This window comes from Hemitrygon akajei, chromosome 5 (genome assembly GCF_048418815.1).
Source record: "Hemitrygon akajei chromosome 5, sHemAka1.3, whole genome shotgun sequence".
NCBI classification, from domain to species: Eukaryota; Metazoa; Chordata; class Chondrichthyes; order Myliobatiformes; family Dasyatidae; genus Hemitrygon; species Hemitrygon akajei.
The window spans coordinates 197,800,601-197,823,301 of NC_133128.1; the positions used below are offsets into that span (position 1 = coordinate 197,800,601).

The 22,701-nt window shown below is 44.9% G+C and overlaps 1 protein-coding gene across 1 annotated transcript in view; it reads right to left on the bottom strand.

Annotated features, from left to right (window-relative positions):
* rab3gap1 (RAB3 GTPase activating protein subunit 1) overlaps nucleotides 1-22,701 on the bottom strand; it is a gene marked incomplete at its 5' end in the record, with an annotated part of 120,748 nt that overhangs the window by 34,553 nt on the left and 63,494 nt on the right. The window contains 5 exons of the mRNA XM_073044527.1: nucleotides 4,824-5,051; nucleotides 5,364-5,501; nucleotides 9,538-9,951; nucleotides 13,524-13,578; nucleotides 19,862-20,034. Of these exons, the coding sequence (XP_072900628.1) occupies nucleotides 4,824-5,051; nucleotides 5,364-5,501; nucleotides 9,538-9,951; nucleotides 13,524-13,578; nucleotides 19,862-20,034 (1,008 nt within the window). The remainder of the gene's footprint in view (nucleotides 1-4,823; nucleotides 5,052-5,363; nucleotides 5,502-9,537; nucleotides 9,952-13,523; nucleotides 13,579-19,861; nucleotides 20,035-22,701) is intronic.

Here is a 22,701-nt window from a genome sequence, read left to right on the forward strand (position 1 = left end):
TAGAGAGAGTAGAGCAGTGGGCTACAGAGGTGCACCAGTGTTGACCATCAGCAAGGAAGAGATATTGTCACCAATTCACACAGATTTTGGTCTTCTGGTTAAGAAGTCGAGGATCCAATTGCAGAGGGAGGTACAGAGGCCCAGCTTCTGTAACTTCTCAGTCAGGATTGTGGCAATGATAGAGTTAAATGCTGAGCTATCGTCAATGAACAACATCCTGACATAGGTGTTTATATCATCCAGATGGTCTAAGGCTGTGTGAAGAGCCACTGAGATTGCATCTGCTGTTGATCTATTGTGGCGATAGGCAAATTGCAATGGGTTTAGGTCCGTGATGAGGCAGGAGTTCAGTCTAGTCATGACCAACCTCTCAAAGCATTTCATCACTGTAGATGTGAGTGCTACCAGGTGAAGGCAGCTCACATTATTCTTCTTAGGCTCTGGTGTAATTGTTGCCTTTTTGAAGCAAGTGGGAACTTCCACCCATAGTAGTGAGAGGTTGAAGATGTCCTCGAATACTCCCACCAGTCGGTTGGTACAGGTTTTCAGAGCTTTACCGGGTACTCTGTCAGGACCTTTTGCCTTGTGAGGGTTCACTCTCTTTAAAGACAGCCTAGCATTGGCCTCTGAGACAGAGATCAGAGACTCGGCCTCTGTGTGTCAGACGGAGTGGTCATCAGCACTGGGGCTCCACAGGGGACTGTCTTGTCTCCCTTTCTCTTCACCATCTGCACCTCGGACTTCAACTACAGCACAGAGCCTTGCCATCTTCAGAAGTTTTCTGATGACTCTGCCATAGTTGGATGCATCAGCAAGGGAGATGAGGCTGAGTACAGGGCTACAGTGGGAAACTTTGTCACATGGTGTGAGCAGAATCATCTGCAGCTTAATCTGAAAAAGACTAAGGAGCTGGTGGTGGACCAAGGCACTGGTGACCCCTGTTTCCATCCAAAGGGTCAGTGTGGACATGGTGGAGGATTACAAATACCTGGGGATACGAATTGACAATAAACTGGACTGGTCAAAGAACACTGAGGTTGTCTACAAGAAGGGTCAGAGCCGTCTCTATTTCCTGAGGAGACTGAGGTCCTTTAACATCTGCCGGACGATGCTGAGGATGTTCTACGAGTCTGTGGTGGCCAGTGCTATCATGTTTGCTGTTGTGTGCTGGGGCAGCAGGCTGAGGGTAGCAGACACCAACAGAATCAACAAACTCATTTGCAAGGCCAGTGATGTTGTAGGGGTGGAACTGGACTCTCTGACGGTGGTGTCTGAAAAGAGGATGCTGTCTAAGTTGCATGCCATCTTGGACAATGTCTCCCATCCACTCCATAATGTACTGGTTAGGTACAGGAGTACATTCAGCCAGAGACTCATTCCACCGAGATGCAACACTGAGCGTCATAGGAAGTCATTCCTACCTGCGGCCATCAAACTTTACAACTCCTCCCTTGGAGTGTCAGACACTCTGAGCCAACAAGCTGGTCCTGGACTTATTTCCATTTGGCATAATTTACTTACTATTATTTAATTATTTATGGTTTTATTTTGCTATATTTCTACTCTATTCCTGGTTGGTGCAACTGTAACAAAATCTAATTTCCCTCGGGATCAATAAAGTATATCTGTCTGTCTGAGATCACAGGTTCATCAGGTGCAGCAGGGATTTTCACAGCTGTAGTTGTATTCTCCCTTTCAAAGCAGGCATGGAAGGTATTGAGTTCATCTGCTGTGAAGCATCACTACCATTCATGCTACTGGGTTTCGCTTTGTAGGGAGTAATGCACTGCAAACCCTGCAAGAGTTGTTATACATCCGATGTCACCTCCAACCTCGTTCAAAATTGTCTCTTCGCCCTTGAAATAGCCCTCTGCAAGTCACAGCTGGTTTTCTGGTACAGGCCTGGGTCGCCAGACTTGAATGCCATATATCTAGCCTTCAGCAGACGACATACCTTCTGGTTTATCCATGGCTTTTGGTTTGGGAATGTACAGCAAGTCTTTGTAGGTACACACTCATCCATACAGGTTTTAATGAAGTTGGTAACAACTGCAGCATACTCATCCAGATTCAAAGATGAATCCCTGAATATAGTCCAGTCCACCAATTCAAAGCAGTCCTGTAGGTGCTCCTGTGCTCCCCTTGTTCAAACCTTCTTGGTCCTCATTACCGGTGCTGCAGTCTTCAGACTCTGCTTACATGGATTTTAGTAAGGCATTTGACAAGGTTCCACATGGTAAGCTTATTCAGAAAGTCAGAAGGCATGGGATCCAGGGAAGTTTGGCCAGGTGGATTCAGAATTGATTTGCCTACAGAAGGCAGAGGGTCGTGGTGGAGGGAGTACATTCAGATTGGAGGGTTGTGACTAGTGGTGTCCCACAAGGATCTGTTCTGGGACCTCTACTTTTCGTGATTTTTATTAACGACCTGGATGTGGGGGTAGAAGGGTGGGTTGGCAAGATGACACAAAGGTTGGTGGTGTTGTAGATAGCGTAGAGGATTGTCGAAGATTGCAGAGAGACATTGATAAGATGCAGAAGTGGGCTGAGAAGTGGCAGATGGAGTTCAACCCGGAGAAGTGTGAGGTGGTACACTTTGGAAGGGCAAACTCCAAGGCAGAGTACAAAGTAAATGGCAGGATACTTGGTAGTATGGAGGAGCAGAGGGATCTGGAGGTACATGTCCACAGATCCCTGAAAATTGCCTCACAGGTAGATAGGGTAGTTAAGAAAGCTTATGGGGTGTTAGCTTTCATAATTCGAGGGATAGAGTTTAAGAGACGTGATGTAATGATGCAGCTCTATAAAACTCTAGTTAGGCCACACTTGGAGTACTGTGTCCAGTTCTGGTCGCCTCACTATAGGAAGGATGTAGAAGCATTGGAAAGGGTACAGAGGAGATTTACCAGGATGTTGCCTGGTTTAGAGAGTATGGATTATGATCAGAGATTAAGGGAGCTAGGGCTTTACTCTCTGGAGAGAAGGAGGATGAGAGGAGACATGATAGAGGTGTACAAGATATTAAGAGGAATAGACAGAGTGGACAGCCAGCGCCTCTTCCCCAGGGCACCACTGCTCAGTACAAGAGGACATGGCTTTAAGGTAAGGGGAGGGAAGTTCAAGGGGGATATTAGAGGAAGGTTTTTCACTCAGAGAGTGGTTGGTGTGTGGAATGCACTGCCTGAGTCAGTGGTGGAGGCAGATACACTAGTGAAGTTTAAGAGACTACTAGACAGGTATATGGAGGAATTTAAGGTGGGGAGTTATATGGGAGGCAGGGTTTGAGGGCCTGTAATGTGCTGTACCATTCTATGTTTTATCTCACCCCTGTACACCCTTTCTGATTTGATACCCAATTTTTGTCCAATTCAGCAAATTAGATAGAGTGTTTAATGCTGGCAAAACCACAGTGGCCTTAGAGTCACCCTGGAAAATGCCTTGGTTTATTCTGATAACAGTGTTTGTTCTTTTATGGTTGTTAACAGATAAGGTGATTATAGTGTGATAATGCTTCATCAGATGTTGCACAAATTTCACAAAGTTTTGTGTGTAGTTTATATATATCAAGAACTTCAATTAACTTAGAATTTGGGACAGAATCAAATGCATTTTGGTAGTCAGTTTAACAACATGAAAGTTTTCTGCTTTTTCACCGGGCTTGACTTAGAATTACAAAATCTATTAATGAGCTGTTCTTTGCACCCTTTCATACCCTTACGGCTTCCTATCTGCTCTTCTGTAAATATACTGAGGTTATCTAAGTGAGTGGTGCTTAGCTGCAAGATGTATGATGTTTTATGTAGAGTCTGAAAACAAGTAATAGGACAGTATTTTGATGGGTCATTTGTGATTTCTCCTTTAGATAAGAGATATGTTTTACCTTCTGTCAAAAATGCTGAAATTTTAAGAAAATTGTTCTTAAGTATTCATTGTTACATATGAAGGCAATATATATACCGTATATATATCTATACACACAAGACCATAAGACTAAGACACAGGAGCAATATTAGGCCATTTGGCCCATAGCGTCTGCTCTGCTATTCAATCATGATTGATCCTATTTTCCCTCCTCAGCCTTCTACCAGTAACCTTTGATGCTGTGGCCAATCAAGAATCAATCAAGCTCTGCTTAAAAGACACCCAAAGACCTGGCTTTCACAGCTGTCTGTGGTTATAAATCCCACAAATTCACCACCCTCTGGCATTTAAGGCAGAGGTAGATATGTTCTTGTTTAGCCAGGGCATCAAAAGGTATAGGGGAGAAGGCAGGGGAGTGGGGATGACTAGAACAATTGGATCAGCCCATGAATGAATGGTGGAGCAGACTCGATGGGCCAAATGGCCTACTTCTTCTCCTATATCTTATGGTCTTGTCCCAGACTCCCCCACCATGGGACACATCCATTCTGCATCTACTCTGACTAAGCTTTTAAACATTCATAAGGTTTTAATGAGATCTCCCTCATCCTTCTAAATTCCAGCGAGTACAGACCCAGAGCCATCTAACTCTTTCATCCTTCTGAACCGCAACAAGTATGAATATTGTAACAACTTTTCCAGTTGTGGGTATTGTTACTATTACAATATTACAGAACCTGCTTTTGTTTATTTCCCATTCCAACATTTTGCTTACGCCTGTCTTAGTTTTATATGCAAGTTCCTTTCTGCTCTCCAATTTATACTTGGCTTTTGGTCCACAATTATTTACTTGTATCTTTCAGGTGAGCTGCAGTCTTTCTTTATATTTCCTTCTACCTTTTTTAAGCTATTTTTATTTTCCTTCATTACATTATTATTAAAGTTAGAATTTGCCAGTCGTACCTTCTCAGCCTCCCTTGTGTCATCAAAAAGACGTCTTTGTCGTCGAGCAGGAGTTGGCTTTGCTGTTTCCCATACTTCCACCCACATGTTACCAGGGATTTTCATTCTGGCACTCAGCTCTCCCCTGAGAACCTTGTCACCTACTTCATCAGTGAATTCTTCTTCAACATAATCACGTGGAGAGTACCACCTCACAAAATCTTCCAAACAACAGCCCGGATTTGCAGCCTAATAAACAAATCAAATGGGTCATAAAATTATTATTCTACACTTGAATTATATATTTTTTTAAAGAAGTAAAATTCATAGCTTGATTCTCATTTATTTTAACATTATGTTATTTACAAATGTAATACTGGTCAATAAAATCAATATATTATGCTTCTATCAAATATCATTTCCTCCAAATATTGTTGAATATTATTGTCCCATCCTATACAAATCATAAGGGCTCTAATAGATAACCAGAAGTAGAGGGGAACTTCAACTAGTACTTACTAAGCATTCAGATGTAGACAAAATTATCAGAAGGAATTTTACCTTGAATGATTCCATGTCTGACAGCAAACAAGCACTCTGCATTCTAGCACGCAGATGTGCTCCTTCAGCTGAAGTTCCCAGTTTGGCTAATACCTCTGATTGTTCTTCTAACACATCTTCTGTCATTGGTGCTGGCTCCTGATAGAGAAAGGTTTTAGAAAATTAAGCTTTGATTCCTATGATGTGCAAGGAAGGAGACATGGGAAGGAAAAGACCATAAGACATAGGAACAGATTTCGGCCATTCAGCCCATCAATCCACTCTGTCACTTCATGTCTGATCCCAGATCCCATTCAACCCCATACACCTGCTATCTCACCATATCCCTTGATGACCTGACCAATTAGGAATCTATCAGCCTCTACTTTAAATATACCCATGGACTTGGCCTCAACCGCAGTCTGTGGCAGAGTATTCCATATATTCACCACTCTTTGGCTAAAACAAAAATTCCTCCTTACCTCTGTTCCAAAAGGTCGCCCGCAATTTTGAGGCTGTGCCCTCTAGTAATGGATACCACCACTATAGGATACATCCTCTCAACATCCACCTTATCTAGTCCTTTCAACACTCAGTAGGTTTCAATGAGAACCCCCCCCCCCACCGCATTCTTCTAGATTCCAGTGAGTACAGGCTCAAAGCTGCCAAACACTCCTCATATGTTAACACAAAGTACACTGCAGATGCTGTGGTGATATCAACACGTACAAACAAGCTGGATGAATTCAGCAGGTCGGGCAGCATCCGTTGAAATGAGCAGTCAACATTTCAGGCCGAGACGTTGACTGCTCATTTCAATGGATGCTGCCCAACCTGCTGAGTTCATCCAGCTTGTTTGTACTCCTCATATGTTAACCCCTTCAATCCCAGAATCATCCTTGTGACTCTCTCCAATGACAATACATCCTTTCTGATACAAAGAGCTCAAATATGTTGACAATACTTGAAGTGTGTCCTGACTAGTGTCTTATAAAGCCTCAGCATTATATCCTTGCTTTTATATTCTATTCCCCTGGAAATAAATGCCAGCACTACATTTGCCTTCTTTACCACAGACTCAACTTGTGAATTAATCTCCTGGGAGTCTTGCACGAGGACTTCCAAGAACCTCTGCGCCTCTGGTGCTTCAATTTTCTCCCCATTTAGATAAAAGTCTAAATTGTTCCTATTGTTCCTTTTACCAAAATACATTCTCATACATTTACGAACACTGTATTCCATCAGCCACTTTATTGCCTATTCTTCCAATTTGTGCAAGTCCTGCTGCAATCACATTGCTTTCTTAATATTACCTATCTTCATATCATCCGCAAACTTTGCCACAAAGCCATCAATTCCACTATCTAAATCATTGACAACGTAAAAACTAGTGGTTCCAATACTGACCCCTGATGAACACCTCTAGTCACTGGCAGCCAACCAGAGAAGACCCCTTTATTCCCACTCGTTGCCTCCTCCCTGTCAGCCATTCCTCTATCCATGCTTATACCTTTCCTATAACACTAAATTATTTAATCTTATTAAGCAGCCTCATGTGAGGCACTCTATGAAATGCCTTCTGAAAATTAAGTAAATGACATCCAGTCCCTCTCCTATCCAGACGGAATAGAAGGTGTTGTTCCTCCAACCTAAGTGTGGTCTCATCACGACAGTGGAGGAGGCCACAGATATTGGAATGGAAATGAGAAGTGGAATTAAAATGGGTAGGCACTGGGAGGTCCCGCTTTTCCTGATGGACGAAGCGTAGGTGCATGGTGAATTCAGGGCCCCAAACAGTCATTCCAGCTGAGGCAACATTTCACCTGTGAGTCTGTTGGGGTTATATACTGTGTCTGGTGCTGCTGGTATGGCCTCCTGTAAATCAGTGAGACCTGACATAGATTGGGAGACCACTTCACTGAGCACCTATGCTCCGTCTGCCAGAAAAAGTGGGATCTCCCAATGGCCACCCATTTTAATTCGACTTCCAAAATGTCTATCCATGGCCTCCTCCACTGTTGTGAGGAGGCCACACTTAGGTTGGAGGAACAACACCTTATATTCTGTCTGGGTGGCCTCCAACTTGATGGCATGAACATCAATTTCTTGAACTTCCGGTAACTGCCACTCCTCCCCCCCACTTCAACCTTCACCATTCCCCATTCCTGTTTAATTCTCTCATCTCCTTGCCTGCCCATCACCTCCCTCTGGTGCTCCTTCTCCCTTTCCTTTCTTCCATGGCCTTCTGTCCTCTTCCATCAGACTTCCCTTTCTCCAGCCTGTATTTCTTTCACCAATCAACTTCCCAGCTCTTTACTTCATCCCTCCCCCTTCAGGTTTCATCAATCTCCTTGTATTTCTCTCTCCCCTCCCTCACCTTTTAAATCTACTCCTCAGCTTTTTTTCCCCTCAGTCCTGATGAAGGGTCTGGCCCAAATCACTGACTGTGCCCTTTTTCCATAAATGCTGCCTGGCCTGCTGAGTTCCTCCAGCATTTTGTGTTACCCCGAAACCTCATCCTTAATAATGGTGTCCCACACTTTCCCAAACATTGAGGTTAGGCTTACTGTCTTATAATATTGTCTGTCTTCCTGGCTTCTTAAAGAGTGAAGTAAGTTTTGCAATTTTCCAGTCCTCTGGAACCATGCCAGAATCAAGTGATTCTTGAAAGATCATGATTAATGCAAACGGTATCTCTTCAACAACCTCTTTTAGGATTCTGGGCTGTAGTCCATCTATCTAGATGACTTACCACCTAACACCTTTCAGTTTGTATAGCACATTTTCCTTTGTAATAGCAATAGCACTCACATCGTATCATCTGCAAACTTGGCAACAGAGCTATCTATTCCATCATCTGTGTTATATACAGCATAAAAAGTGGTCCCAACACAGACCCCTGCGGAACACCAACTGTCACTGGCAACCAACCAAAAAAGGATCCTTTTGTTCCCACTCATTGCCTCCTACCAATCAGCCAATGCTCTATGTTAGTAACTTTCCTGTAAGACCATGGGCTCTTAACATGGTAAGTAGCCTCATATGTGGCACCTTGTCAAAGGCCTTCTGAAAGTCCAAATATACATCTACTTTATCCCCTTTATCTATCCTAATTGTCATCTCCTCAAGGAATTCCAACAGGTTCGTCAGGCAGGATTTTCCCTGAAGGAAACCATACTGACTTTGTATTATCTTGTTCTGTGTCACCAAGTACTCCATCACCTCATCCTTACAATTGACTCCAACATCTTCCCAACCACTGATGTAAAGGCTAACTGGTCTATAACGTCCTTTCTGCTGCATTCCTCCTTTCTTAAAGAGTGGAGTAACATTTGCAAATTTCCATTTCTAATGCTACTACAATCTCCAAGGCTATCTCTTTCAGAACCCTAGGGTGCAGTACCTCTGGTTTGGGTGACTTATGTGCCTTTAGGTTTTTCAGCTTTTTGAGCACATTCTCTCTTGTAACTGCTCTCACTTCTCTTCCTTCACACACATCAGACATACTGCTAGTGTCTTCCACAGTGAAGACTGACGCAAAATACTCATTTAGTTCATCAGCCATCTCCTTGTTCCCCGTTCTTCTTTCTTCTGCCTCATTTTCTAGCAGTCCTATATCCACTCTCATTTCTCATTTATTTTTAACATAGTCATACAGAGCAGAATATAAGAATACACAATGTATGACCCAGAAGCAGACCCTTCAGCACAATGCTGACCAAGGTCCCTACCTAGGCTACTCTTATTTGCCCATATACCTTTAAATCTTCCCTAGCCACATCCCTGTTTAAATATCTTTTACATGGGATTGCATTTTAACGTGGAACCTGCCTCTACTACTTCTCTGGAGGTTCGTTCCATATACCCACCATCTTTGGCTGCACACAATTAAATTTTCATTGCTGTCAAAACATATCCATGCACCTTGTCCACACAAATACAGGGAATTAAGGGTGGAAATCACACTCTGTTCTTTTATTGATGCAGGGTCTCAACTATTAGCTCATCTGGTATCAGCAAAATTAGCCAAATCTAGAATCAGATGAATGACCTTCTGCCAAGCATAGCAGTGGATGTTAAAATTTATACATGGAGTGATCAAAGATGTTATATATCTACAGACCAATATGAAGGGCCTTGATACACAATATCATCTGTATATTCAGTTTAAAAAGAAAGATGATAATAGTTTTACTTGTGTAAGTGGAATATAAAGTGGATCTCCCGTGAGAAGAAGTGTCAGTTTGCCATGCTGATGCAAGCGTCCATCTGGTTTGTACTTTTGAACATCTTTCTTTGCTCCTTCATTATTTTTGTCACCTTTTGTCATTCCTTCTTTTGTTTCACTCTCCTGTCTACTTTCCTTCAACTCTTCTGTGTCACTCAGACACTCAAAAAACTCATCCTCACTGTCACTCCACGAGTCCCAAGATTTCTGTTGAGATGATTCTTTGCTTTCCTTCTCAAAATCTTTGTTATCCATACATTCTGTTGTCCCTTTGCTGGTGTTATTTGACAGCTTCCTTTCTGCCGAAGCAACAACATTTTCTGACATCTGTTTCTTTCCACCATCTCTTGCTCTTTTCCTCTCAATGCAACAATTCAGCATCTTAAAAGTAAAAAAAAAGTTTTTACAAAAGATATAACATTGTCTATTTTATTTCTCCCCCTCCACTTGTACTCAAGAGATTAAATGCATCATATCCTAGCAAATTTCATCTGCAGCTCCATGAGTTTTTTTAAAAATGCAGATTACAGAATCCATCATATAATTTCTCTGGTGGTTTCTTTTCTTGTTTTCTTCCTCCAAACAATTTCCCTTACTGCAAGATTGATTGCTTATCAAGTTGGATAAGTCACCGGACCGGATGAGATGTACCCCAGGCTACTGTGGGAGGCAAAGAAGGAGATTGCTGAGCCTCTGGTGATGATCTTTGCATCATCAATAGGGACGGGAGAGGTTCCAGAGGATTGAAGGGTTGTGGATGTTGTTCCATTATTCAAGAAAGGGAGTGAAGATTGCTCAGGAAATTATAGACCAGTGAGTCTTCAGTAGTTGGTAAGCTGATGGAGAAGATCCTGAGAGGCAGGATTTATGAACATTTAGAGAGGTATAATATGATTAGGAATAGTCAGCATGGCTTTGTCAAAGGGAAGTCATGCCTTATGAGCCTGATATAATTTTTTTGAGGATGTGACTGAACACACTGATAACAGAGCAGTAGATGTAGCATATATGGATTTCAGCAAGGCATTTGATAAGGTACCCCATGCAAGGCTTATTGAGAAAGTAAGGAGGCATGGGATCCAAGGGTACATTGCTTTGTGGATCCAGAAGTGGCCCGCCCACAGAAGGCAAAGAGTGGTTGTAGACAGGTCATATTCTGCATGGAGGTCAGTCACCAGTGGTGTGCCTCAGAGATCTGTTCTGGGACCCCTACTCTTCGTGATTTTTATAAATGACCTGGATGAGTAAGTGGAGGGATGGATTAGTAAATTTGCTGATGACACCAAGGTTGAGGGTGTTGTGGATAGTGTCATCAGCAAATTTACGAAACCCATCCCTCCACTGTGGCAGTCACAGGTTACAGTGGGACATTGATAGAATGTAAAACTGGGCTGAGAAGTGGTAGGTGGAGTTCAAACGAGATAAGTGGTAAGTGGTTCATTTTGGTAGGTCAAATATGATGGCAGAATATAGTATTAATGGTAAGACTCTTGGCAGTGTGGAGGATCAGAGGGATCTTGGGGTCCGAGTTCATAGGACACTCAAAACTGCTATGCAGGTTGACTCTATGGTTAAGAAGGCATATGGTGCATTGGCCTTCATCAACCATGGGATTGAACTTAGGATCCGAGAGGTAATGTTGCAGCTATATAGGACCCTGGTCAGACCCCACTTGGAGTACTGTGCTCAGGTTCTGGTCGCCTCACTATAGGAAGGATGTGGAAACCATAGAAAGGGTGCAGAGGAAATTTACGAGGATTGGGGAGCATGCCTTATGAGAACAGATTGAGTGAACTCGGCCTTTTTTCCTTGGAACAATGGAGGATGAGAGGTGACCTGATAGAGGTGAATAAGATTGTGTGGATAGTCAGAGGCTTTTTCGCAGGGCTGGAATGGCTAGCACGAGAGGACACTGTTTTAAGATGCTTGGAAGTAGGTACAGAGGAGATGTCAGGGGTAAGTTTTCTTTACGCAGGGAGTGGTGAGTACTTGGAATGGGCTGCCGGCGACGGTGGTGGAGGCAAATACGTTAGGGTCTTTTATCAGACTCCTGGACAGGTACATGGAGCTCAGAAAACTAGAGGGCTATGGGTAACCCTAGGTAATTTCTAAGGTAAGGACATGTTCGGCACAGCTTTGTGGGCCGAAGGGCCTGTATTATGCTGTAGATTTTCTATGTTTCTATATCTGGTATTTTATTTCCATAGCAACCTAAAATCTCAGGTAGAATATGATACAGTTTCAATTATTCACATTCAATTGGAACAGTTGATACAGTTCCAATTACTCACATTCAATTGGAACAGTTCATACAGTTCCAATTATTCACATTCAATTGCAACAGTTAGATAAGATGGCTGTTAAACAACTGCAAATGAAATGTTCTGCTCAGATAAATAATTGGAATTTGCTACAAATCCTGAATTTAAAACTGACTTTGGCAAAAAGTACAGTATCACAGAGGCAGTCCTTGGGTTGCAAGAGAGATTGGATCCTAAGAACTATTTGTAACCCATATTTTACATAAGTGAAAAATGAACATAGACCATCGAAATCTACAGCACATTACAGGCTTTTCAGCCCACAATGTTGTGCCGATCACGTAACCTACTCAAGAAACTGCCTAGAATTTCCTTAACATATAGCCCTCTATTTTACTAAGCTCCATGTACCTATCTAAGAGTCTCATAAAAGACCCTATTATATCCGCTTCTTCTACCTTCACTGGCAGTGCATTCCACGCACCCACGACTCTCTGTGTGAAAAGCGTACCTCTGACATCCCCCTTGTACTTACTTCCAAGCACCTTCAAACTAAGCCCCCTCGTGTTAGCCATTTCAGCTGCTCAAAGACATCTTATATGGCCAACTGTCCAGTGGTACCCCAAAACGAAGAGGCCAGTGACTATGGTACAAAGATGTTCTTGCACAGGAGCCTCAAGAAAGCTGACATTGCCCCATCAACATGGGAGGATCTGGCTCAAGATTGCTCATAGTGGAGGAACGCCATCAGAAAAGGTGTGGATGCTGCTGAGAAAAAGCTCATAGAGGCAACAGAGGAAAGGCACAGGAAGCACCACAACAGAGCTTCTGCCCCTACTGCCCCTTCAGGCCTCACCTGCCAGGTATGTGGTAAGCAGTGCCTGTCAAGGATCGGCCTGTACAGCCACTCCAGGAGGCACATATCAAATCCTACTGACTGACTGAAAGCAACCATCATCACCCTATGGGATGGAGAGAGGGAGAGAGTCGGGGGAAGGGGAAAGATCACATTAAGAGCTGAAATGGGAGACGTGATTGCCAGCCAGTCTCACTGGCTCAGTGACTGGGCGAGTAATTCTTCTCGGTGCTTCCAGCTCTGCTTGGCTTGGCTTGACCCAGCCCCCAACTGGGAATGGTAGGGACGGAAGGCAAGTGGAAATACCCTGTTCCCACCCAGAAGATGCCTGTAGCAATGGTCAAATTTATGTAGCCAGTCTCTCAAACACTTGTTTATATGTACCAGTGTCCATAGGTCAGGTGTTCATTTTCTAAAAAAATGTACTTTTAAAACTAATGACATTGAAAAAATATAAAAAAAATGTTTTTCTTAATTATAACTTATGAAAGATTATATTTTCAAGTTAAAAGAAACAATGGTATCTCGGTTGAGTTCTACTACAATTAATTTCTTATGTTTTCATTGCAAGGATGCAATTCATCCAAAAGACAAAACAAAATTTAATAACATTTTCTTTTATTTGCATTGGATAATTGCTAGTAAATATGAGAATTATATAGTTAGTTTAAAGTTCATGTTTAATTGTCACTCAACTATACACATGAATACAGTCAAATGAAACAGCATTCATCTGGGGCCAAGGTGAAAAAAACAGTACCGACAGTCAGACGCAGCACATATAGTTACAATAGCAATTTAGCAATGAACATCAATGGTGACATTCTCAATTTTACCTGCAATTTTTGATGTAATAAGCAGCACTTTAAATCTGGAGGTCCAGTGGATAATCTGAAAAACAGAATTAGGACAATAAGACCATAAGATACAGGAGCAGAATTAGGCCATTTGGCCCCTGAGTCTGCTCCACCATTCAATCATGGCTGATCCCCTTCTCAGCCCCACTCCCTGGCCTTCTCCCCCATGACATTTGATGCTGTGGCCAATCAAAAACCTAACAATCTCCACCTTAAATACACACAATGACCTGCCCTCTACTCTGTCCAGGTCTTTCAACATTTGAAAGGTTTAAATGAAAACACCACTCATTCTCCTACCCTCTCATTCCTGGATTCATTCTTGTGAACCTCCTTCTGAAACCTCTCCTTTTCTTAGATAAGGACCAAAACTGTTCACAATACTCAAGGTGAGGCCTCACCAGTGCCTTATAAAGCCTCAGCATCCTTGCTCTTGTATTTTAGACCTCTTGAAATGAATGCTAACATGGCATTTGCCTTCCTCACCACCGACTCAACCTACAAGTTAACCTTCAGGGTGTTCTACACAAGGACTCCCAAGTCCCTCTGCATCTCAGATTTTTGGATTTTCTCCCCGTTAAGAAAATAATCTGCACATTTAGTTCTACTACCAAAGTGCATGACCATGCATTTTCCAACATCTCATTTCATTTGCCACTTTCTTGCCTGTTCTCCGAATCTGTCTTTCTGCAGCCTTCCTGCTTCCTCAACATGACCTGCCCCTCCACCAATCTTCGTATCATCTGCAAACTTAGCAACAAAGACATCTATTCCATCATCTAAATCAGTCATTCTCAATGGGGGCCATATGGCCTCCTTGGGGGCACTGGCACATTTGAAGGGAAAACTGTGAGAAGAGGAGCCCCAAGGGCTTATGGGGGCCCTGGTAACTGAACCGATGAAATACCCAAGCAGCAGCCTTCATTGATGTCAATAATTTCCCTCCTATTTATAATTTCTTTCCAACACACTATTTGAATTCGGCACACCAGGTAAATTCATTGCTTAAGTTCCACCCACACAGCCTCACTTCAGAGTCAGTCGCGAATCAGACTGCACCGGGTCAACATATTTAATCAAGGCTTCTTGCATCCACTATCACCATACTTCATTCTCCAAAGATCCGCGTGTCTTGCTAGGCCTTTTTTTTAGCCTAGTAACTTTAAAGTATGTGTGTTTGGATATATTATGTGTTAATGTAGGTTGTGAAAAGTGTTTATTACTGCATATGAAGTCACTAAAAAAAAATCCCTGGCTCCAGGTTACAGCATTTTTTGTCAGTAATGTATCTGTATTTCACGCACTGACTCCCAAGTCAAACACGTTTAGGCAGCCTTCCTAAACCATTTCCCAGCCAATATTGTCAATTAAGCTAGAAAAAAATAGCAAAATCATTTTTTAATTTTTTTTTCATTTTTGGTAGTTTTTAGCAAACGCATATAACAAGGAGAATTGAAATATTGTTTTATTGTGCATTTATACTATTGTGGCGACCCACTTTCTGCGCAAGCGAACCGGCTCACAAATAGCCTGCGCGCGGGGAGAGTCTTTTGTAATGCACCTCTGACATCATTTCTCTAGTCTCGAAACGACTAGTCTCGATGCGTGGTCATTGTTTCTAGCTCTGTATGTAGTACATCGCTACATTGATGACCCCGACGGTCCAAACAGGATTTGGACCTAAGATGACCGACTCTTCATCTGTTCATGCAGTTTCGCAAAAACTGACGATTTTCTGGACGCTGCGACCACGCATGTGGTTTAGCCAAGCAGAAGCCCAGTTCCAGATTCGGCAGATATCTTCTGATTCCACGCATTACTACTACGTGGTGAGCTCCCTTGACCAGGAGACAGCCGCCCAGATCGTGGATTTCATACAGTTGCCCCCGGAAGAAGGCAAATATGAAGCATTCAAGGCGCTGGTCATTGGGACCTTTGGCCTCCCACGGCATAAGCGAGGTGCCTGCCTGCTGCACCTGGACGGTTTGGGAGACAGGCTGCCATCAGCATTAATGAACAAGATGCTGGCCCTGCCTGACGGACACAAGCCCTGCCTCATGTTCGAGCAAGCGTTCCTAGAGCAACTGCCCGGGGACATACATCTGCTGCTGGCCAACGCAAATTTCAGTGACCCCCGGAAGGTGGCGGCCCGGGCAGACGTGCTGTGGAAAGCCAAGAGGGAGAGCGTGGCGTCCGTCGGTCAGATTACCAAGCCACGCGCCCAAGAGCAGACCAGACCAGGCCCCGCAAGGGGGCTCACACAACCCAGAGGCAGGAGTGAGGAGGCCAGTGAACAGTGGTGTTTCTACCACCAGCGGTGGGGCACAGAAGCCTGCCGTTGTCGCCCGCCCTGCAAGGGCCAGGGCCAGCTGCTGCTAATGGCTATGCCGACTGGCCACCAGGAGAGCCTCTTGTACGTCTGGGACAAGCAGTTGGGACGCCGCTCCTTGGTCGACACCGGAGCGGAAATCAGCGTCTTACCCCCAACGGGGTACGACACTCGCAACAGGAAGCGAGGACCCACCCTGAGGGCCACAAACGGTATCACGATACGGACGTACAGCACCCGCACAGTGCAGCTGCAGTTCGGCACTAGCCGGTTCACGTGGGACTTCACACTGGCCGCCGTGGCCCAACCATTCCTGGGGGCGGACTTCTTGCAAGCTTACAGCCTGCTGGTCGACTTGCAAGGGAAAAGACTGGTACATGCTGAGACTTTCCAGACGTTCTCCCTGGGTGAAGCCAAGTTGCCGGCCCCACACCTGGACTCCATCATGCTGTCGGACAAAGAATTCACCAGAATCCTGGTGGACTTTCCATCGATTCTGGCACTGCAGTTCACGGCAGCCATGCCCAGACACGGAGTACAGCACCACATCCTGACCCAGGGACCACCCCTCCACGCCTGCGCATGAAGGCTTCCCCCGGAAAAGCTCCACCTGGCGAAGGAGGAGTTCAAGAGGATGGAGGAATTGGGGATTGTATGGAGGTCCAACAGCCTATGGGGCCCCCCCACCGCACATGGTGCCCAAAGCAGCCGGGGGCTGGAGACTATGCGGTGACTACCGCAGACTGAATGAGGCTACAACTCCAGACCGCTACCCCGTGCCGCACATACAGGACTTTGCAGCAAACCTGCACGGGGCAAGAATCTTTTCTAAAGTAGATCTCGTCCGGGGATACCATCAAATCCCAGTACACCCTGAAGACATCCCCAAAACAGCACTCATCATCCCGCTCGGCCTGTTCGAATTCCTCCGAATGCCGTTCGGCCTGAAGAATGCCTCACAGACGTTCCAGCAACTAATGAATGCAGTGGGACGCGACCTGGACTTTGCGTTCATCTATTTGGACGACATCCTCATAGCCAGTAGTAGTCGTCAGGAGCATCTGTCCCACCTCTGCCAGCTCTACTCCCGCCTGAGTGATCTCGGCCTCACGATCAACCCGGCCAAATGCCAGTTCGGTCTCGACACCATTGACTTCCTGGGCCACAGGATTACCAAAAATGGGGCAACACCCCTGCCCGCGAAGGTAGACGCGATCCACCACTTTGCCCGGCCCAACACAGTCAAAGGCCTGCAGGAGTTCGTTGGTATGGTGAACTTCTACCACCGTTTCCTCCCCTCAGCAGCCCGTATCATGTGCCCTTTGTACACCCTGATGTCGGGTAAAGGCAAGGACATTACTTGGGACGATGAGGCCGCAGCCGCTTTTGTTAAAGCCAAGGAAGCCTTGGCAAATGCTGTGATGCTGGTGCACCCCAGACGGACGTTCCGACTGCCCTCAGTGGACGCATCCGACACAGCAGTTGGTGGGGTGCTGGAGCAACTCATCGAGGGGCGCTGGCAACCCCTGGTGTTCTTCAGCAAGCACCTATGACCACCCGAACTCAAGTACAGTGCCTTCGACCGGGAGCTTTTGGCACTGTATCTGGCAATCTGGCATTTCAGGTACTTCTTGGAAGGCAGGCCGTTCACCGCGTTCACGGACCACAAACCGTTGACCTTGGCGTTCACGAAGGTGTCCGATCCCTGTTCGGCTCGCCAGCAGCGACATCTATCCTACATCTCCGAATACACGACGGACATCCGGCATGTCTCGGGAAAGGACAACGTCATGGCGGACGCACTCTCCAGACCAGCTATCCGGGCCCTGTCCCTGGGGGTGGACTATGCAGCACTGGCGGAGGCCCAGCAGGCAGACGACAAGATGCCCAGCTACAGGACCGCAGTCTCGGGTTTGCAGCTGCAAGACTTCCTCGTAGGCCCAGGTGAGAGGACCCTCCTGTGTGACGTGGCTACTGGCCAACCTCGCCCCATCGTCCCGGCAGCCTGGCAGCGGCGAGTTTTCAACTCCATACACAGCTTGGCGCACCCATCTATCAGGACGACTGTCCGGCTGGTCTCCAGCAAGTTTGCATGGCACAGACTTTGCAAACAGGTCAGCGAAAGGGCCAGAACGTGCACGCAGTGCCAAACAGCCAAGGTGCAGCAGCACACTAAAGCCCCACCGCAGCAGTTCGAACCCATCCGCCGGAGGTTCGACCACATTCATGTGGATATCGTGGGGCCCCTACCAGTGTCACAAGGAGTGCGGTACCTCCTAACTATGGTAGACCGGTTCAAGAGATGGCCAGAGGCGGTCCCACTCACTGACACATCTGCCGATTCCTACGCCCGAGCGCTGATTGCAACCTGGGTAGCACGCTTTGGGGTACCGGCCCACATTACCTCCGACAGAGGCGCCCAGTTCAGCTCCAGCCTGTGGTCAGCTGTGGCCAGCCTGTTGGGAATGCAGCTACACCACACAACTGCCTACCACCCACAGTCGAACAGACTAGTGGAACGGTTCCACCGTCACTTGGAAGTCGGCTCTCATGGACCTTACTGGGTGGACGAGCTTCCCTGGGTCCTGCTTGGAATTCGCACAGTACCCAAAGAGATTCTGCACACCTCGTTGGCCGAGTTGGTGTACGGCGCACCCCTGGTCATCCCAGGAGAGTTCATATCAGCCCCAAGGGGGCAAGAGGAAGAACCCGCAGCAGTGCTGGACAGACTACGCGAAAGGCTCGGCAACCTGGCCCCCATACCGACTTCACAGCATGGACAGACCCCGACCTACGTACCCAAAGACCTGCAGAACTGTAAGTTTGTGTTTGTACGAAGGGGCGCACACCCGGCACTGCTATAGCGGCCGTACGAGGGGCCTTTCAAGGAGATCAACAACAACGGGTCCACGTACGTTCTGGACATTGGGGGTAAAGAGGTTTTCACGGTGGGCCGACTCAAACCAGCCCATGTGGACTTGGTGCAGCTGGTCGAGGTTCAGGCACCGCGGCGCAGAGGCAGACCTCCCAAACAGAGGCTGATCCAGATTGTGGACATTGGGGGGTGTATTGCCGGTTCTGGGGGGGGGGGGTTATGTGGCGACCCACTTTCTGCGCAGGCGAACTGGCTCACAAATAGCCAACGCACAGAGAGAGTCTTTGGTAATACACCTCTGACGTCATTTCTGCCCGGGGAGGGCGGGGGCTAGGGATTAAAAGCCAGCACCACGAAGTTTGAATAAACTAGTCTCAAAACGACTTACTGACTGCCTGTCGTTGTTTCTAGCTCTGTATGTAGTACATCACTACACTATGTCATTTGCTAAATCTCAATTGAAATTGTAAATTTTCACGGTAATTTGGCGACTAACCATACCTGAGTTTCCCAAGTCACTTGAAAGGGGGAATCTAAGAAGAGCTCCTAAGGGGGCCGTGGCCAAAAATGGTTGAGAATCACTGATCTAAACCATTGATGCACAACATAAAAAGCAGTCCTAACACTGGCCCCTGTGGAACACCACTAGTCATTGGCAACCAACCAGAAAAGGATCCTTTCATTCCCACTCACTGCCTCCAACCATAATAAACAGTATCTATTTTGCGGTTGCTTTGTGATGGGATTACATCACTATCTTTTAACATACATCATTTTTGTTTATGCACTTTTTAAAAATATATAAATAAAATATACACACACATCTACCACAAATTTTCAAAACATGCATTGAATAAATTTATCATTTAAATCTATTTTTAAATAGTCTACAGGCTGGCACACCTTAAATTTCAGGCCCTATTCAGTAGAACCATTTGAATTGTAATTCTACTCGTCAAGTATGAAACTCAAACTCAAATCTGTTCAGTCAGTTGTAGAGTGCAAATGGCTCAACACAGTTTGCATTCAATGTGAAGTGCAATCTGGATTATCAACATATTCAATCTGACAGTGAATAAAGGCGAGACAAAGGGATTAAAATCAATGTCTTACCCTGGCACAAGATAATTATTTTCCAATCTGTATCGCATTTCCAACACAAATTCTTGCCATAAATGGGCCACACCCCTTAGGCCGCCATGGTAAAAGTTAACCATACAGAGACACAAAGCCAACTTGTATGTCAGACTGTCTGTAGGAGCAGATTTAAATTGACTATAAAGGCTCTGTAAGAGAAAATATAAAGGATAATAAAATATACAGGTATTCTAATTTAATATACAAGAACACATGATATAGGAGCAGAATTAGGCCATTTGGCCCATTGAGACTGCTCCATTTCATCATGGCTGAACCATTTTTCCTCTCAGTCCCTATCTCCTGCCTTCCACCAAATCCCTTCATACCCTAACCAATCAAGAATGTATCAATCTATGTCTTAAATACATATAACGACTTGGCCTCCACAGCTCCCTGTGGCAATGTATTCCACAGATACACCATTCTCTGGCTAAAGTAATTACTCCTCATCTCCTTCTACATGGACAGCCTTCTATTCTGAGGCTGTGTCCTCAGAAGATTTACTAGAATGTTACCTGGGTTTCAGCATCCAAGTTACAGGGAAAGATTGAACAAGTTAGGTCTTTATTCTTTGGAGCGTAAAAGGTTGAGGGGGGACTTGATAGAGGTATTTAAAATTATGAGAGGGATAGATAGAGTTGACGTGGATAGGCTTTTTCCATTGAGAGTAGGGGAGATTCAAACAAGAGGACATGGGTTGAGACTTTACTCAGAGAGTGGTAGCAGTGTGGAATGAGTTTCCAGTTGAAGTGGTAGAGGCAGGTTCGGTATTGTCATTTAAAGCAAAATTGGATAGGTATATGGACAGGAAAGGAATGGAGGATTATGGGCTGAGTGCGGATCAGTGGGATTAGGTGAGAGTAAGCATTCGGCACAGACTAGAAGGGCCAAGATGGCCTGTTTCCGTGCTGTAATTGTTATATGGTTATATGGTCTCAGACTCTCTCACCAAAGGAAAGATCCTCTCCACACCCTCTCTTATGCATTTCCCACTTTGATAGGTTTCCATCAGATCAACCCTCATTCTTCTGAATTCTAGTGAAAATAGGCCCAGAGCCATCAAATGTTCTTCATATGACAAGCCGTTCATTCCTCAAATCATTTTCGGGAACCTCCTCCAGTATCAACACATCCTTTCTAAGATAAGAGGCCCAAAACTGCTCACAGTACTCAAGAGAGGTCTAATCAGTGCTTCATAAAGTCCCAACATTACATCCTTATAGTTATATTCTAGTCCTGTTGAAAGGAATGCCAACATCGCATTTGCCTTCCCCACCACAGACTCAATCTGCAAATTAATCTTAAGGGAATTCTGCACAAGACCCTTTGCGACTTAGTATATTGTATTTTCTCTCTATTTAGAAAAACAGTCAACCCTTTCATTTCTATCAAACTGTATGACCGTACACTACCCAACACTGTATTCCATCTGCCACTTCTTCTCCATTCTCCTAATCCGTCTAAGTCCTTCTGTTGCCTACTTCCTCAAAATTACTTGCCCCTCCACCTGTCCTCGTATTGTCTGCAAACTCTGCAACAGAGCCATCAATTCCATCATCCAAATCGTTGACATGTAACACAAAAAGCAGTCCCAACACAGACCCCTGTGGAACACAATTAGTCAAAGGCAGCTAACCAGAAAAGGATTCCTTTATTCCCACTCTTTGCCTCTTGCCAATCAGCCACTGCTTTATCCATCCTAGAATCTTTCCTGTAACACCATGAGCTCACAGCTTGTTAAGCAGCCTCATATGTAGCACTTTGTCAAAGGCCTTCTGAAAATCCAAATACACAACAGCAACCATTCTCCCTTGTCTATCTTGCTTGTTATTTCTTCAAAGAATTCCAACAGATTAGTCAGGCAAGATTCTCCCTTGAGGAAACCAAGAAGTTTGAAGTTAATAACTCATTTCCTTCTACCTCAGGCCACGGACTTATCAATCACCCTGATGAGTTATCAACTTCAAACTTCCTGCATAATCACTCAGAGTTGAACTGCATGTGCATGTAACCAGAGCTGTATAACTCATTTCCTTCTACAGTAGGCCATGAACTTATCAATCACCCCTGCTGTGGACACTTTCTGGGGGTCCAAGATCCTTATGCTCCATGACCGCTGGACTAAGTGCGTAAATGTAGGAGAGGACTATGTTGAAAAAGAAGTGTACTAGGTTTTCTAAAATCGACTCTCTCTACCTTAGGCCACAAACTTATCAATCACCCCTCGTATATCTGTTAAAAAAAAAACTTCTGGTATCCTCTTTAATATTATTGGCTTGCTTGCTTTTGTATCCCATCTCTACCATCTTAAAGACTTCTTTTAGTTGCCTTCTGTTGGGGCAACTAAAGGCAACTTCAACTTCTAAATTCACATCTACATTTTACTTTAATTAGGGATGAAAATGAACAAACTTGAGAATATGACATAATATATACTGAGAACATGATCGTTAGGATTTGTGAAAGAAATAACTAGCTTATTTGACAGGCAAACATGAGGAAATCTGCAGATGCTGGAAATTCAAGCAACACACACAAAATGCTGGTGGAACGCAGCAGGCCAGGCAGCATCTATAGGGAGAAGCGCTGTCCTGACGAAGGGTCTCGGCCTGAAACGTTGACAGCGCTTCTCCCAATAGATGCTGCCTGGCCTGCTGCGTTCCACCAGCATTTTGTGTGTGTAGATTACTTGAGTTGGCCTAAATGATAGAAACTTACAATAACACACACACAATGCTGGAAGAACTCAGCAGGCCAAGCAGCATCTAGGAAAAAGAATACAGTCAACGTTTCGGGGGCCCCGCCAAAGGGTT